This window comes from Dipodomys merriami, unplaced genomic scaffold (genome assembly GCF_024711535.1).
Source record: "Dipodomys merriami isolate MVZ:Mamm:240054 unplaced genomic scaffold, mDipMer1.0.p SCAF_1, whole genome shotgun sequence".
Lineage (NCBI taxonomy): Eukaryota > Metazoa > Chordata > Mammalia > Rodentia > Heteromyidae > Dipodomys > Dipodomys merriami.
Genome location: NW_027202270.1, coordinates 72,036,257 through 72,053,508, shown reverse-complemented (window position 1 = coordinate 72,053,508; position 17,252 = coordinate 72,036,257). Strand labels below are relative to the sequence as shown.

The 17,252-nt window shown below is 34.6% G+C and overlaps 1 protein-coding gene across 5 annotated transcripts in view; it reads right to left on the bottom strand.

The window, feature by feature from the left end:
* Positions 1-17,252, bottom strand: part of Lrp1b (LDL receptor related protein 1B) — a 1,866,674-nt gene that overhangs the window by 97,682 nt on the left and 1,751,740 nt on the right. For all 5 annotated transcript variants that reach the window (XM_070023764.1, XM_070023773.1, XM_070023793.1 and 2 more), the window contains 2 exons: positions 7,284-7,400; positions 2,838-3,011 (listed from right to left, as the gene is read on the bottom strand). In XM_070023764.1, coding sequence (XP_069879865.1) covers positions 2,838-3,011; positions 7,284-7,400 — 291 coding nt within the window. The remainder of the gene's footprint in view (positions 1-2,837; positions 3,012-7,283; positions 7,401-17,252) is intronic.

Here is a 17,252-nt window from a genome sequence, read left to right as displayed (position 1 = left end):
GGTGGGATTCCTGTAGTTCTCTTTCCTCCCATTCCTGGGATTCCTGCAGTTCTCTTTGAGTGTTCTCAGCCTGCTCACACCATTCCTCCCTTTCTCTTTGAGTATTCTCAAGTTGTTCACACAAATCCTGTATCAGTTTTTGAGTAGCTTCCTCACGCTTATGATATTCCTGTATAAGATTTTGGGATGCCTCCTCTCTCTCCCTTTCACGCTCATGCAGAGTCCTTTGTAAGTTGTCAAATTTCTCATTTATCATGGTTGCCAGCAGTGTTTGTAGAGCTATTTGGGAACTCTCCTCTGGATTATTCATTATCTGTTCTGACCCCTGATTATCAAGATTGGCAATTGAGATATCCGGATTTGCAATTTTTCTTGTGTTTTTCTGGCTTACTCTGCCCATTTGAGATGAAAATAGCACCCGTTTTGTGCTAGAACACTATCTTAAGGCAACCATCAATCAAAGTTTGCTTTTGTACAGTCAATAGTCTACAGATACAATCTAGTTCAACAGATACATCTATTCAACATCAAACAACTATATGTTAATGGGCTTGAACCGCAGAGAAGAATTTGGAAGACCAGAAATTATTAGGGTTAGGGAAAGATGTGGGTAAAAAATAGGAATAGATTGGTGTGGGGGTTAACTATGTCCAAATCCCAATGCAGGAAATAGGTTGGGTAGGATGCAAGTAGAGAGAGAGAGAAAAAGAAGAAAGTGAAAGTGAAATGAAAAGAGACCAGAAAAAAAAATAGAAAAGTAAAAATTAATATTATTATGGAGATTAAAAGACCATCTATTTAGAGAGGAATGTGAGTATATTAATAAAAGGGAAGGGACATAGAGGGGAAGTGAAAAACTTAAAAAAATGCTTAAAATATTATATAGGTATAAAGAGGTAGTACTGCTATTAAGGAATTTAAGTCTCAGAGGTTTTGAATTGAGTAATAAATTTGTGGATTAAGTGTGTACACAATGGGGGATAGGGTCTACTAGTTAACCACGGGTTTATCTGAGGATGTGCAGGACAAGAGTTAAGTCACATAAAGAAGATCAAGAGAGAGGAATAGGTGAACAGGATAATAAAGGGAGAAAAAAAGATCAGAAGTTCAGTAGAGCCAGACAAAAAACAAAACGATAGTTAAGAAAGAAAGACAAAGAGAAAGCAGACAAGAAAATAAAGGAAACCACACATTCACGTATTCCTAAAATAAAAATTATAAGAGGTAAAAAGTTACTGGAAAACAATTATTTTTTCAAAAAAGGCAAAAATTAAAGATTAGTAAAATTTTTAGAAAAGGAAAAAAAAATTATATATATAAGGTACCAAAAAAAAGAAAAAAGAAAAGAAGAAGGAGAAAAAGAAAAAAAAAAGAAATAAGTTCTTTGATTTTTTTTTTGACTTTTTTTTGGTGGGAGGGGTGGGAAGAATCCCGTATCTCCCTTTTGTCTGTAACCAGCCTCTTGTTGGAGTCTCTGGTCAGCTTGAGGTCCTGTGGCTTGATTGGTTTCTTAAGTCAGTTTGTTAAAATAGGCTGAAAAATGCTCTGCTTTACCCAAGATTTACCCCCTCCCAGATTAGTTTAATGGGAGGCAGATCTGTTTTGAGAATCACAAAAGAGGTGGATGCAGTTGTGAGGCTAGGTTCTGGGTAGAGTTGAGGCCTTTCACCAATCAGCAGCTTTTCCCTGGGGCTATTTTGTGGAAAAAAAAAAAAAACTCACAGAGCCCAGCCTGGAGCCATTCTCAGGGTTTCTGTTTTTCAATAGATTGTTGAGGCTGCTAGAGGGAGGGGCAGCCTCTGGCTCTGGTTACCCAGTGAGGACAGCCACTCCAATGGCTGGCACCTGAGCTGGGTGACTTTTCCCTGGATGGAGCTGAGTCTGGCAGGTCACTTCGCAGTTAAGTTCTTGTGACCTGCTAAATGACTCCTTTTATTCCAAGGCCTGAGTTGGAGCTGGCAGCTCCTCTGAGCTTTGTCGGTATCCAAGATGGAGATCACCGGTGCTGGGGGGGTGAGGGGTGGCCTTCCCTCCTCTGCTCCCTGAGAAGGAGTGAGGACGTCTGGCTTCTACTCACGCCGAGTCTTGGATCCTGGGTCGTTTCTGGTCTGTAAACTGCAGGGTGAAGATGTCTGCTCCTTGTCGGTTCTTGCTGGTGTTGAGTAGAATCCGTTCGCCTGCTGTGTCTGGCTCCTTCATCCTGGACTCTCTGTGTGCGCGTTCAGGTATGGCTGCGGTTGCCACCGTGACCCTGCCGCTGTTGCCGCGGCTACTGGCAAGCATCAGATGTGTCTCATTGCCTTGGCTTCCCCTCTCTTATCTAACTCTCTGTCCTGTGATGGCACACTTGGTGTGATTCTCTGGCTTAGGACTGTTCACTGGAACTCTAAAACTGCTTTCTATGGGAGAGCTTGTTCAGATTCCAGCTTCTCCTCCGCCATCTTCCACCGTCCCTCCTCTCCTTGAACATTTTAAAGGCTGAAATAGTTACTTGGTTACTGGTATAAGTTACAAAATAATTACCAAGTCAATTTCTTTATTTTCATAATTTTATTAATAATATTGAAAACACAATGATGAATATTCTAATAATGAAATCAAGTCAATGCCAACTCTTGGAAAACACAGTCAATTGATGAAAAATCTCATTTATTGAAGTCATTGAAACTTTTGTATTATCTCTAACTTAAATTTTTAAAATCTGTTGATAATATCACAGTTAGGTGTACTACACTAACAGACACTGAAATAGTTAAGACATTTTAAAATCCGTTATTTTTTGAGGTATAGGAAAATAATACACCCATACAGAAAACTTTATAAAACACACTACTTACAGTCTAGTTGTTTATACCGATGAGATATGAGGACTCCCTTTGTTTTATCAACATCTAGAGCCAGGTACTTGACTGAGCCGTGTCCATATTTTTGTACTTGAAATACACCATTTTTAGGTCCTGCTCCATATATATAATCTTCAAAGATATCAATCCTATGTGGATGTAATAAACCTAGAATTTAAAGAAGACTGAGATTATCAGTATTGTGATTTATATACTCAGATTTAGAAAAAATACTTATGTCATTCAAGTTTGTGCAGAAAAATCATCTCATAAAAATCATGTTTAAGATTTAGCATATTTTTAATACAGGCTGTGAAGTTGTTAGAATTAATATCTTGGCAGTAGAGATATGTGAGACACTAGACATGTCACTCAGAACATAAAAAAGAAAATATTTCTCTTATCACTTTCACCATCTTCAACATTCCCAAGCATTTTCTGAGGGTCATTAAAGGCAGAGTAATCTTCTTTGCTACATCGTTAAAGGACAAGTATCTGCACACATGTTTACCTCTCTCATACCACAGGCACTGGCAGTTCATGAAACTTTTAAATAATAGTCTTGAACTAGGCCCTGACAGGAGACTGGAGCTGGGACAGCTTCCTTACAGGTATTGTTTTTGTTTTAGGGATTATAGGAAAAACAGGAACCTTGGCTCTAACCAGCCCAGTTCTTGGAATGAAAAGAATGCCTCTAGGTCCCCCCCCCCCTTAATGAGTTGACCCACCTTCATTGTTCTGTTAAGGACTAGCCCACTAAACCAGTAGCTGGTAATCTGGCTCATGCTGGCCTGCTGGCAATGTCCTGTGTTTACTATAATCCCCGCCTTTTCACATGTATATGTTAAACTCCACTAAACTCCTTTGTATATGTTTACCTGAAGCTGGATTTACCTTTGAATTTGTGAGTCATTTAAACCCAAAATGATAGGCTGGTTTAAACAGCCGTTGTGTGACAAAGTGTAACCTCACTGGCCACCGGCGTGTGGTCTGGTATGACTGTACAATCTTTTGGGTGTGTGACAATCTCATTGATCGCCTTCGTGACCAGGCTTCACCTTGTGATTTTTGCCTTTAAAAACCTAAGCATGTGGGCCGCTCGGGGTCGCAGTATCAGCTCTCGAGCCTGTGCTGTGGCCCTGGCCGGTCAGTGTAGGAACCTTCTCAATAAAGTTGCTTCTTTAATAACAACTTTGTTGCGGTGGGCTCTGTCACTCCGGACGGCTAGGTGGGCTTGCCTGCCTGAGTAGGGGTCTTCCTACTACAGTCTAAATCAAATTAATAATTGTGTTAGATTCTCCAGATGACTTGTTTATCAAGCAATTATGGGCTTTTTTTTCAAAAATAAAATAAGTAAAAAATTGCCATGCTACAAATGTACGTCTCTAGTCCCAGCACTTGGAACGTTAATACAGAAAAGTTATGAATTTCATACCATGCGTAACATAATAAGTTCCAGGCCAGCATGGTCAAGATAGCAAGAACCTATCTCAAAACAGAAACAAACATAAAAAGGAAATTACAATTGGCTGTGTTAGAAATAGGATTAAAAGTTAAAATAAACTTGCAAAATCACCTCAAGATGATCATTTTGGCTAAAAATAGTCGTGATATATCATATATTTGAACATTAACTACAAATTACTATTAACTTTTTATTGAAAGAATTATTAACTCAAATGTTTATACTGAAATTTTAGCTAGAAAAGTATATTTATTTTCTATGAATGATCTATAGATTTTAAATCACAAAATAATGTTTATGTGTATCTAGAGTTTTCTTCAAATTTTCTTGTGTAGTAACATATACATTTAAGCTAAAGTTGGCTAATTCTTCATGGTAATAAGTTTTAGGAATGTGGAATCATCTCTACATAATTATAAATAATGATAAAAGATAACAACCTAAGATTGGTGCAGCAAAACTATATTTTTTTAAGTTTTTTTAAATTTTATAAATATTCAGAACTAAAAATCAAAACTAATTTTATGCAAGATTGTATATAAAATATTATTATATTATGATTTTTTTCAGTAGTGGGGCTTGAACTCTGGGCTTGGGAGCTGTCGCCGTGCTCTTCAGCTAAGGCGAGTGCTCTACCGCTTGAGCCACAGCACCACTTCTGGTTTTCTCTTAATTTATTGGAGATAAGAGTCTCATGGACTTTTTTGCCAGGGCTGGCTTTGAACCTCGATCCTTAGATCTCAGTCTCCTGAATAGCTAGGATTACAGGCGTGAGCCACCGGTGCCTGGCTTACTATTAGTTTTAAAGCTTCAGATTTTGGAGTTTTAGAAATACCATCAAACTAAACAAATATGTAAAATTAAAGAGTTTCTGCACAGCAAAGGACGTAGTTACTAAACTAGAAAGACATTCAACAGATGTTTACCAGCTATACATATAAAAATCTAAGATCCATTACCTATAAGGAGCTAAAAACTCACCCCTGGCAAGTTAACAACACAAACAAATCAATCAATGGAGACTTCTCAGAAGAAGTACAAATAGCCTATTAACATAAGAGGAAATGCTCAGCACTAATGATCATAAAGGAAATGCAAAATCAAAACCACATTGAGATTCACAGTTAGATTGGCCAACATTGAGAATTTGAAAAATAAAATTAAAAAATAAAATAAATGCTGGCAGGACTGTAGGGGCAAAAGGAATGTTATTGTACTGTTGCTGGGAATGTGCAGAGTGCAACCACTCTGCATGGTAGTTTGGAGATATCTCAAAAATTAAACATGGCAACATCTAATGATTCAATCATACCATTATTAAGCATTTATCCAGAACATTACAAGTCAGGATAAAGTAAAGACAACTGCACATTCATGTTCATTGAGTTATTCACAATAGGTGAGTTATGGAAACAGCCTAGATGTCCTACAACAGATGAGTGGATCCAAAACGTGTGGTACACATATCCAGTGGAATTTTACTCATCCATTAGACAATATAGTATTATGTCATTTGCATGGAAATGGATGTACCTAGATCAAATTGTTTTAGGTGAATTAAGCCAGGCTCAGAGAGAAAAGCTACACATATTTTTCTCATGTGTGGAAACTAGATCTAAATTCCAGTTAGGCATGATAACATATCCAGGGCTCAATACATTTACACTCGAACTGTATATAAAGGACAGTACATCTTGAGAAAGAATTTAAAGGCGTACTTCCTCTGAACAACTAAAATATTATTTATCATAATGAATACTAGGAAATGAAAACATGATTTTATTTATTTCATTTTTGAGGGAGAAACGTAGGGGGCACAGGTAAGGAAGGAGAAAGGGTGAATAAAGGTAGCCATTACATTCAATATACACATGTGAAAACTGAACTATGTAACTTCTGGGCATGGACTGGAGGAGAAAAATGAGGAAGAAGCAAGGAAGGGGTGATATTGTCAAGAAGCATTCTACCCATAATCTGATTTATGGAATTGTAACCCCTTGACACAACTACTTAATCAAAACAATAAAAATAATATAGAAAAGGTACTAGTTTGCTATATTAATTAATTTGTTAACTTATACTTCTATATTTATCTATAAAAATCACATTATAAAATCAGACTTAAAAAGAACAGTGTACTCACTACCTTACTCATGTAACTGTAACCCCTCTGTACAGTATTTTTATAATAAAAATATATACATAAAACAGAATTTAGGCAAAAGTACAATGAAAATGATACTATCTCCTTACTTTTTATAAGACAAAAGCCATCAACAAGCCTATTTTAGGTACCCATAATATGCCAGTATTCAATCTTCATGAATCTATTTGAACAATGTGTATTCAATAAGGAAAGTGGGTTCAAGAGGGAAGGAAAAGAAAAGGGAAAAAATAGATTCATTCAAAAGAATCTAAAGGCAGTCTGGGGAGGCTGAGCCAAGGAACAGAGGCAGAAAACAAGAGTGGAAGATGGAAACCAAACAGAGAAGCAAAAATAAAAATGGAGCCAACTAAAGTACAAAGCTGCTTCTGTGGACACTGGTGGAAGAGGCACACTGCATTCTTTTATAGCTTGATTTTCACTTGTACAATGTGTATTTTGCACCAATAACTCTTTCTGTGTGTGATTTTGATTGTATATAGTAATTTCTTTCCTGTTTTCAACGAAAATTTAAATGTAAAAACTGTTTTCAGGTGCTAATCTTAGCTATTTAGTTTACCCTACTCAGAAAGAAATAACCATAGAAACAACTGAACTAAATTATTTACCACTGGATAGAAATGACTTGTATCTAAATCAGTAAGTTATTCTTCCTTGTCTCTTCATTATTCCAGTAGGATTAACATTTAATTAATATATGAGTTGAAAGTGGAATAAAAGGAAATCCAGAGTACAAATGATCCCATATTTACATGTTATGGTTTAAAACTCTCAACAAAATTATAATCAAAACCCAAAGCATTTCACTCACCTTGTTTACTGCTGACAGAGACAACTGAGTCAGAACCATCATACAGAACACTGCCAATAATGGAAAGCTCAAAGTCAGCCCAATAAATGCGTTCACTAAAATGATCCACAGCCAGACCTGAAAAATCAACAATGAAAGAAATCTGAGATTCCTAAAACTTATTTTTATTTTGTGGTGTGTAATTACAATTGATGTTTTCTTTGAAGACCACACAATTTACACATTGTATATATCACAGTACTGTCAAAACCAAAAAAAAAAAACCTAAAACTTGAGATTCCCTAATTCTTATTATAGATAAACATGCTCAATTGAACAACATTTAATAAGTTATAAACAAAAATCTTATGTCATATATCTAAAACAACATTAATATGCATTTTATTATGCTTACTGGTTTATTAATTGCAGTTGTAATAATCTTTTACATGATGTCTTAATCTTCCTAGCATATAAAGAATACATTCATTACTTAAATCACTGTTCTGACAAATATTCCACAAATCTATAGTTCCCATAATGGATTTAAGATATAGCCTTCATTGTGAGACACCTATATTCATGTTGAAGTATAAGTGACTGTATAACTGATATTTGCAATAGGAAAGGTAATAATAATAATGATTCTTTTTTAGCCTAATAATTAATTTCCTCTGAAATTGTTTCCTCATTTTCTATTATATCTTAAGCTTTTGCAAGTGATAACATAAGCTAAAATAATGTATAGTAAAAAGCCATGCAGGAAGTGGCACTGTGGCTCAAGCAGTAGAGTACTCGCCTTGAGCTGAAGAACTGAGGGACAGCACCCAAGCCCAGAGTTCAAGCCCCACGACCAACAAAAAAACAAAAAACAAAAAACAAAAATAATAAGCCATGCATTTGTTTCATTTTTCATGTTTTGTAAATATGTTTTGCATTTGTATTTCATGTTTTGTAAAATATATTAAGTTTGTAAATATGATTGAAATTCATACACTCTACTCTTTGGGACAGGTCATCATCAAATAGACTATCACAGACAATTTCTTTAACAGGAGAGTCAGGAACTATGACCCAGACTGTATTAAACAACCACAAATATAGACATTTATTCATGTGAAATCCACTTTAGTTATACATAGTACATATTTTGAAAGTATAATATATTCAGAATATTCTCAGTAGAATGTTAAAGAACTTACCCAATTAGAACACATAATGAACAATTAAGGTATATGTCAATATCAAATGGTGGAATAAAGTTATTATTCGAGTTTATGCTAAATACGTAATCTTATGGACCAAGTTTTAACAATTAGAATAACAAAATACAATCAAGGTAAATTGTGGATAATTATTCAGTTCACCATATAGATCTGTTCTAAATCTTTAAAACCAAATATAAATATTGTTCTTGAAAAAACATTGAATTGTACTATGTCCAATGATTTGCTGAGAAATTATTTAACAATTAAAGCAAGTGGTCCGTGCTTCATTAGTTTTTGCTGAATGTTTAATGTACTATTTGAACACATGTTTGGAATTATGTTTTGGCTTCTTTATTTATCAATATGAGTAACATTATGCATTGAATGTTCCATTACCTGCTCCATCTATAATGGTCAAAACAATTGTTACAGAAAAGTTGCAAATTACTTTCCTATTGGGTATAGTGGCTCAAGTCTATAATCCTTGCTAACTAGGAGATCAAGTTTGGGGATAAAGTTTGTTACCAACTCTGGCAAAAGAACTATATACAACTATCTCCCACAGTATCTCAGGGTAGTGTCCTGTATTTGTTATCTCTGTCCCCTGAAAAGCACGGTGTTTGTAAATGATGTGCATAGTGACATGGAAACACCAAAGTAGGAAGATTACAGATCAGGCCAAAGTAAGAAAAAGAAAGAGAAACAAGGAAGGAAGGAAGGAAGGAAGGAAGGAAGGAAGGAAGGAAGGAAGGAAGGAAGGAAGAAAGGGAGGAAGGGAGGGAGGGAGGGAGGGAGGGAGGGAGGGAGGGAGGGAGGGAGTCAGGGAGGGAGGGAGGGAGGGAGGGAAAAGAAGGAAGAAAAGAAGGAAGAAAAAAAGAAAGAAAGAAAGACCTATCACAAAATTAATTAGTATACCAAAACTTGAGATACAGCACAGTGATAGCAAGCAAGCAATAAGCCCTAAATTCAGTCTCAAGTAGTACAGCCTCTCTTCCCCTGCTGAATGTATTTTCTTTCTCCTCTATGAATTCAGAACAACTAAGTTGATACAACAAAAAGCTCTCCAACAAAATTGTTTGTATATTAAAAGGTATTGCATTAATTATGGAAGAGAAAAAATACAGGAAGTATGTGTGATCCAATTTAATTAACTATATTGTTTCTCATATTAATCACAAGCAGCAGTATAAAGTCATCAAAAGTGTCACACAGGTATCAGTGGCTCACACCTCTAATACTAACAATTTAGGAAGCTGAGATCTGAGGATAGCAGTTTAAAGTCAGTCTGAGCAGGAAAGTCTGTGAGACTCTTATCTCAAATTAATCATCAAAAAGGTAGTGCAGGCACTGTGACTTAAAATGGTAGATCATTAGCCTGCAGCACAAAAGCAGGGAGAGTGCCAAGGCCTTTAGTTCAAGCTATAGGACCAATATCAAAAAGAAAAATAAAATCACATATTATATTAAGGCTACACACACCTTTATCAGTTTTTCTCACATAGTGTATTATTGGATTGAATTACATCTATTTGAAAATTATATAACAAAGTTTTTGGATGAGTGGGATTTTTATTGCAAAAAAATCCACAAATCAATGATTATGATCTTTCCTTAAGCCCTTTAATAAAAGAGATAGCCTTTTAAATTAAAAAGTTAATAAAGGAATCAACAAACTTTTTCTATGATACTGATAAAAGTCGAGTTTATAGAAAAAAGCACACACATACACGCTATTAACGTATCACATCTTTTGTATTTAATAAAGAACCAATAATAAAATAGACAAGTCGTTTTCAAAAAGGTCTTATCTGAACTGGAAATATAAAAAATACATATAATCAAGGTATTAAAAATACACAAAATTTAAAATAAAATGCTTTTTTATTTTAATCAAGCATAACAATCACAATTTGAAAGGTTTATAAAGGATGTAGACATACACTAAATTTCACTTGTAAATGATAATTGCATTAGTCATTTACTCATTCCCTTAATTGTCTGTCTCTTGTGACAGACAAAACAAAACAAAGGATATTTTGCGGGTATTTGGGATGTGACTTTTTTAAGTCAGAAAAAATTCAAAAACTTCTGTTAGTTTCTCTATTTCCAATATAGACTAAAGGAGAAAAATGAAATAAGCAACTATTGTAAGAAACAACCACAGTAGCAATGAAATATTAAAGACAGAACACCTAGAGTGATTAATGTAGTTAAATCATTGTTTTCAGAAATATATAAAAGGATTATATACATTCTGTGTTTGAGAGGAAACCAATATTTTTCAAACAGTAAAATCCAACAAGTTATGCTACCATGTTTTTACTTAGTAGATGAGGGATCAAGAAAATTTGATGGATGTGAGTGTGTGTGTGTGTGTGTGTGTGTGCACTCATGTGGCTGCACACATATGGAATTATCATCTATCAGATAGAATATTATGGCATTTTCAGGGAAATGAAGAGACTAAGAACAGTTATGCTAAGTGATGTAACAACTCAGGATCAAAGAGAAAAATAACATGTTTTTTCCCCCTATATTTGGAAGTTATATGCAGAATATAAACAAACATGAAAATATATAGAGTTATGCGTATGTGTACACAATTTGACTAAAGTGTGATATATTTATAGGAGGATTCCAATGGTGTTACTCATCTGAACAGCTGGAAAACAATTTAATAAAATGAATAACAGGAAATTGAAACTTCTTTGTTTAGGGAGAGGAATGCAAGCAGAAGTGGGCAGACAAATAGGTAGAGAAAAAAAACAAGAGAAAACAGCCATTATGTTCAATGTACATATATAAAAATGTAATCAAGTAATTTGAGGGTTTGGATGGTAATGATTAAAAAGATGAGGAAATTTGAAGGCATTTATCATTATACTGTACTTCTGATCTGATTTCTTGAAATAAAAAATGCTTAAAAATTTGAAGGAAAATAATATGGGTATTGAAGTTCTAGAAGATACTACATCACAAAATATATTTTAAAAAATTTAAACTGTTTCTGAGATACATTTCATATTTATAAGCTGAGGTTCCAAACTATACTCAGTATTTGTTTTATAAACAGATTTTTTTCAAATACACATATTTATGATGGGGCTACACTCAGTATTTGTTTTATAAACAGATTTTTTTCAAATACACATATTTATGATGGGGCTAACAAAATAAATACTTCAACAAAAGGCATAGTAATCCTAAAATTTTATGTTTTATTTAAAGACTTTCTATTGGTGAAGTACAATCTATTTGTTTAGTGAATTAAGAAACGGAGACTGGTTAATATTATTCCTTAATTTTTGTTCAAATATCACAATTTGAAGAGATAGGCAACATAAATAAGCCTCTAGATATCAAAAGTATGTTATTTAAATTAATATCACATAATCCTACATACTCGTATATCAAAAGGAAAACTAGGCAGTTGTTTTTATTCTGACATTATATTAATCCAGTGTGTATAGGACTATCTTCCTTGTACTAGTACATAGAGGTCTTGAAACCATTCCATTGGTTAGAGTATTAAATGTTGTAGCTACCCATTTATTTATTCATTCAATACATTTATTTTTAATCATTTGATAATTACAGTCACTATGATGTGTCTAAAGGGCTATAGCAAAAATATTAATAATGGCTTTTGATGCAAGTCATTTATAGGTTTGCTTCACAGAGCATGCTATAAAGAGCTAATAACATAATGCATCATTAAAGCAGTGGATAGATGATTGTGTACCAAGAATTGAAAGAGTAAGTGCTATAAAGCCTCAGAGAAAGAAAGTGTTCTTATCATGATTTAAGAAAGTTTGCAATGGTAGTGCTCATATAGGCTTTGATTTCATGGTAGAACTCTCACTTCAGATCATACAATTGGACAGGGACAAGTTCATTTACATTTTTGTTGCTCATCCTGCTGGTAGCAGCTGTATCTTGTCAAAGTACAGAATATGATTGAATGTACTGTATATCAGTGAAATTATTCATCTCTGGATGGAAAAAGGAAAGGTGCCATTGACTGTAAACCCACAATAAAAAGAAAACAATTCAATCCTTGAAGATAAATATACACCTTGTTGTGGTTACTAATTTTAATATAGTACATTAGTCAAAAAATATTTATATACACAAGAATACAAAGCAACTAATATCAATAAATCTAAGATTGTTTGGATAAGCAATAGATGTATTTTCATGAAAAGGTTTCCCAAGAATATTTGTATATGTGCTCAGAAAATATGTCCATATATATGTAAATAAAGGACAATGATCTAAATATTTTCAACTTTTTAATGTGGCTTTTTACTAATGGGAAATTTATGATATTTTAAATTATTTTTGTTTTCCTAAAAATCTCTCAAGACTTATTTTGACTAATTTGCAAGAAGGATCTTGTAACTAAGAGTTAGTTATCAAGCACTATAAAGTTAATATTCAGTGGTACTATCGCAGCAACATACTAACGCCAATAGTTTTCATACTAAGAAAGTCATTCATTTTTAATTCCAGTATCTGTTTTTGATATATGTAATGCTTTAATATTATTTATATTCACTCCTGAAATTCATTACTTCAAACATTAGCAATGTAGTCAGACACAAGGTGTTAACATTTGTAATCTTGCCTATTCCGAAGGCTGAGATCTGAGGATCCAGGTACAAAGTCAGCCCAGGCAAGATAGTCTCTGAGATGCTTATCCTCAATTAATTAAAAAGTCAGAAGAGGAGCTGTGGTTTAAGTAGTAGAGCCAAGCCGTAAACTTGAGCAATTAAGATCAGGGAAGTTGCCAGGGGCAGAATTCAAGCCCCAGCCACCGCACCCCCCCCCCTCTCTCTCTCTCTCTCACACACACACACACACTATAAAACTGTACCCATTGGCAAAACTCTTTCTCCTTTAGGTTTTCCTGAATCTCAGATAGCTGCTATCCTACTTTCAACTTCTCAGATATTAACTTCATAATACTCATAAGTGAGATAATTATGGCCTATTGTACCTCATGAATATGTGAAGCCTTTATACGACAACCCCTCCCAAAATTGAAGTCACTTATTTAGCAGATGACTATAAAGAAAAGTAGTATTTCTTCAGCTAAGAAGAAAATAGTGCATAATAGCTGGCATATGTGACTTGTAGATTTCTTTATCTTACAGAATTTTAACTGATGCACAATGAGAAAATAATCTAACAAAATGTACTAAATATACTTAGTAAATATACAAAATATACTAAATGAAATGTTATGAATAGACAGAATGATTACTAGTTCTAAGGAATTAGTAGATTTTTTTTGTTGTTGTTGGTAGTGGGCCTGGAACTTTGGGCTTGGGCACTGTCCCTCAGCTCTTCAGTGCTCTATCGCTTGAGCCATAGTGCCACTTCCAGCTTCTAGTGGTTTATTGGAGATGAGTCTCATATACTTTCCTGTCTGAACTGTGATCCTCAGATCTCAGACTTCTGAATAGCTAGGATTACAGGTGTGTGCCACCCGCACCTGGCATTATTAGTAGATCTTACAGGTATGGGTACTACTACACTTTCTCCCTTACTCCTCTATGCTCTACTAGGAGGAGGGACTAGAAAGTCAGAGACCTATCACTGCATTTTGTGTCGGTATGCCAAATTCCAAGAATTAGGATTAGCACAAACTAATTATTAAATGAATGAGTGTGTAGATGACTTCCAAGAGGCTATTCCTGTAAATGGGACAAAAGTTCTCCAAACAAATATTCTGATCCGAAAATATATACATATCCACTAATCATGAGGTAGACAACCCACACACATAGCATCCCGGACATCTATGAATAGATGTCAGACCAGAACTCATTACTTGCTTAGCATGAATCAATGAAACAATGTTCCCAAGACTCTTTAGGGACTAGCTCCTTCTCAATTATCCAAGCCTCATCTCATGGCACATTCGAGTTTATTTCCTACTCACATTGACTTTGCATCACTGCCTACTTTGAGGTCTTTGAAACTATGTTCTTACTTTATATTACAAATATTTCTACCCTTAACTTTGTCATGGTTTAGTGACTAGTCTTAACAACCAACTGTTTAAAAGCCTTTCCTTTCTGTTGTAATTAAAGTGATATCCTGCAGCATGACACTCATGCCTGTCAGTGCCATTTGCACACTGTGCTGTGCATGCATGCATTCATGCAAGCACACTCACACACACTTTTGGTTTTGCCTTTATAGGCTACTGAATCCTTATAAAATACAATGATATATATTATGAATAGCAGTGCATGGCATACAGTAAGCATTCAGTATTTTCTTGAAAAAAACAAGAATGGTTAAATAAAAGGAAACAAGATGGCTGATTTTAATTGACTATCCCACTTGGATACATTTTCAGTCCCTTCCTTTCTCATCATAAATTCCACTATGCTAATTTTTCTTCTCTTTGTCTATTCATCACTTTGGACAAATTATACCAAAATACTATGTCTAAAGACATACTTTATTCAAAGAACTGAAAGAAAATTGCATGACAAATCATTATTGCCTAAAATATCACATCTAATCCTGTTAGTATTTAAACTTCCCTTTTTAACTCTGGTTCTGTTGAGTAACTGGTTTATAAATATAAACACAACAAAATTCTATTCTCTGAATCATATTTTAGTGCTCTATACTGGAGCCCTTCGACAAGGATAGATCTATTTCACTTAATCGGTATTATTTATCATTGTTCTTTGATTTAATAATGATGAAACCAAACTCTGCACATAACTTCATTCTGAGATCTTGTTAATGAGGGATACATTGGAATTTAAAATCTGATATTTCTAATGCCAAAGGACATCTTCATTAAAATGTCCTATGATAAATTATTATCTGCCCATTTTAAAAATACCTACACATTATTCAAGCATTTGTTCAAGTAATGCCTTTCATGCATTCATTTTCCGTATGAGAGATACTTTTTCTCTCTGAATTCTGATAAGATTGTTAAGCATGAAAGACAGCTCACATTTTGCGAAATCTTCACTTACTTTTGAGACTGCATCAATCTGTTTCATTCTCAAATATGCACTTTCTGAGAAATCATACCTTATTCATTATCAAGTTCCTCTTAGTGCTGAGCAGAGTGGTTACTAGTGAAAATGCATTCATCTTATAAGGTCCACCACAGAAAGTGGTGTGGGAACTTCCTAGATACCTTTTCTAACATTGGGGAACCATTTCCCAGTTGCCACATTAGCAGTTCAGGGCTTACACTTCACCACTTCTCCAGACAATTGTGCTCCACTAATTGGTGTACAATTGCTTGGGAAGTCAAGGCCCAAAGGTCAACCAATGACTGATGAGGCAAATAAAAAGCTGACACCCTTGCCTTGCATGAAGTTTGTGCTCCATCCCTGGAGCTTCACACCCACACTAGACTTTACTTGAGAGAGTTTTACTGCTACTTTCCCCTAATCTCTCCAGCTTTTTCCCCAGGTTTCTCCTAAATATCAATGTCTTTATAAATAACTTCTGAAAGAATGATCATGTCAGGTTCCCTTCTGCAGACAATTCTGCAAACCGATGCCATAGTTATTGTTTGAAAAGAAAACACATTATGCATGGTATATGAAATATGAAATCTAAGTTTTTTTTTAAATAAAGCTAATTTCACATCTACTTCATAGTGTCCAAAATTAATAAAAAATGAAAATAAGAGGAGTGTTTAAAAATGAAGATTTTGTATGGGACACATTATGCTGCTTACCACCTCCATACCCTTTCAGAGCTGTCTTGTTGGCAATACAGGAGTTTGGTTACCTTGCCCCCCTCTTCTCTTTCCAAATTCAGAGTTTTCCATTCTCCTCATGAGAAGCTCTTTTTTCATCTGTTCACCTGCTTGGTTTGTTTCTTTGTATTTGAGTCTCTCCACAAATGTCAATTTTCCACATTTGAGTGAGGATCCTAACAGTCACTACTATCAATACTAACTGTATTTTTTACTGTGAAGTTTTCCTCTATAGCCCTTATGTTCCATGACATTATATGAGTTTATAACCTATCTCCCATAGTAGAATATCTTTCCTCAATCTGGTACTTAAAAATATATATAAATTACACTGGCTGCAGAACCAAGCTCACTGCAATTCCAGACTAGCCTGGAAAAAAAGTATGGTGATATGCACTGATCATCCCAGCTGCCCAGGAAGCATAAAGAGCAAGACTGTATTTGAAAAAAATAAAAATAAAAAAGAAGCAGAAAAGGCTAGGGGTATTTGTCAAGCAAGCCCTGATTCAAAACCCAATTATTATACAATAAGGAGTGAGAAAAAAATTCTATTTGAGTAACAAGATATAAATCACAATGAAATGAGAGCAAGGATCAAATATCAGTGAATGTAAATCCACAAAGGATATTGCACATTATAATTAACATAGATCACATAGAGAGAGAGAAAGAAAAATTATGAAAGGAAGAAAAGAAAGAAAGAAGGAAAGAAAGAAAGAAAGAAAGAAAGAAGAAAGAAAGAAAGAAAGAAAGAAAGAAAGAAAGAAAGAAAGGAAGGAAGAAAGAAAGAAAGGAAGAAAGGAAGAAATTTCATTCTTTTTATGGGATGCAGTGGGCAGGGTGGAAGGTACAGAGTACCTGAAGCCCGTGCAGCTTACAAAGGTTTTATTATTGAAGAAATGTTACTGTTAGGCATTACAGGCTTGGATGAATATCTTAGACAGGGTAATACTGGTTGGGTGGTCAAATGAGAGTTAAGAGAATAAATTCCTGGGAGAAAGCAGATTGACAAGGAGTCTCAAATAGTGCAGA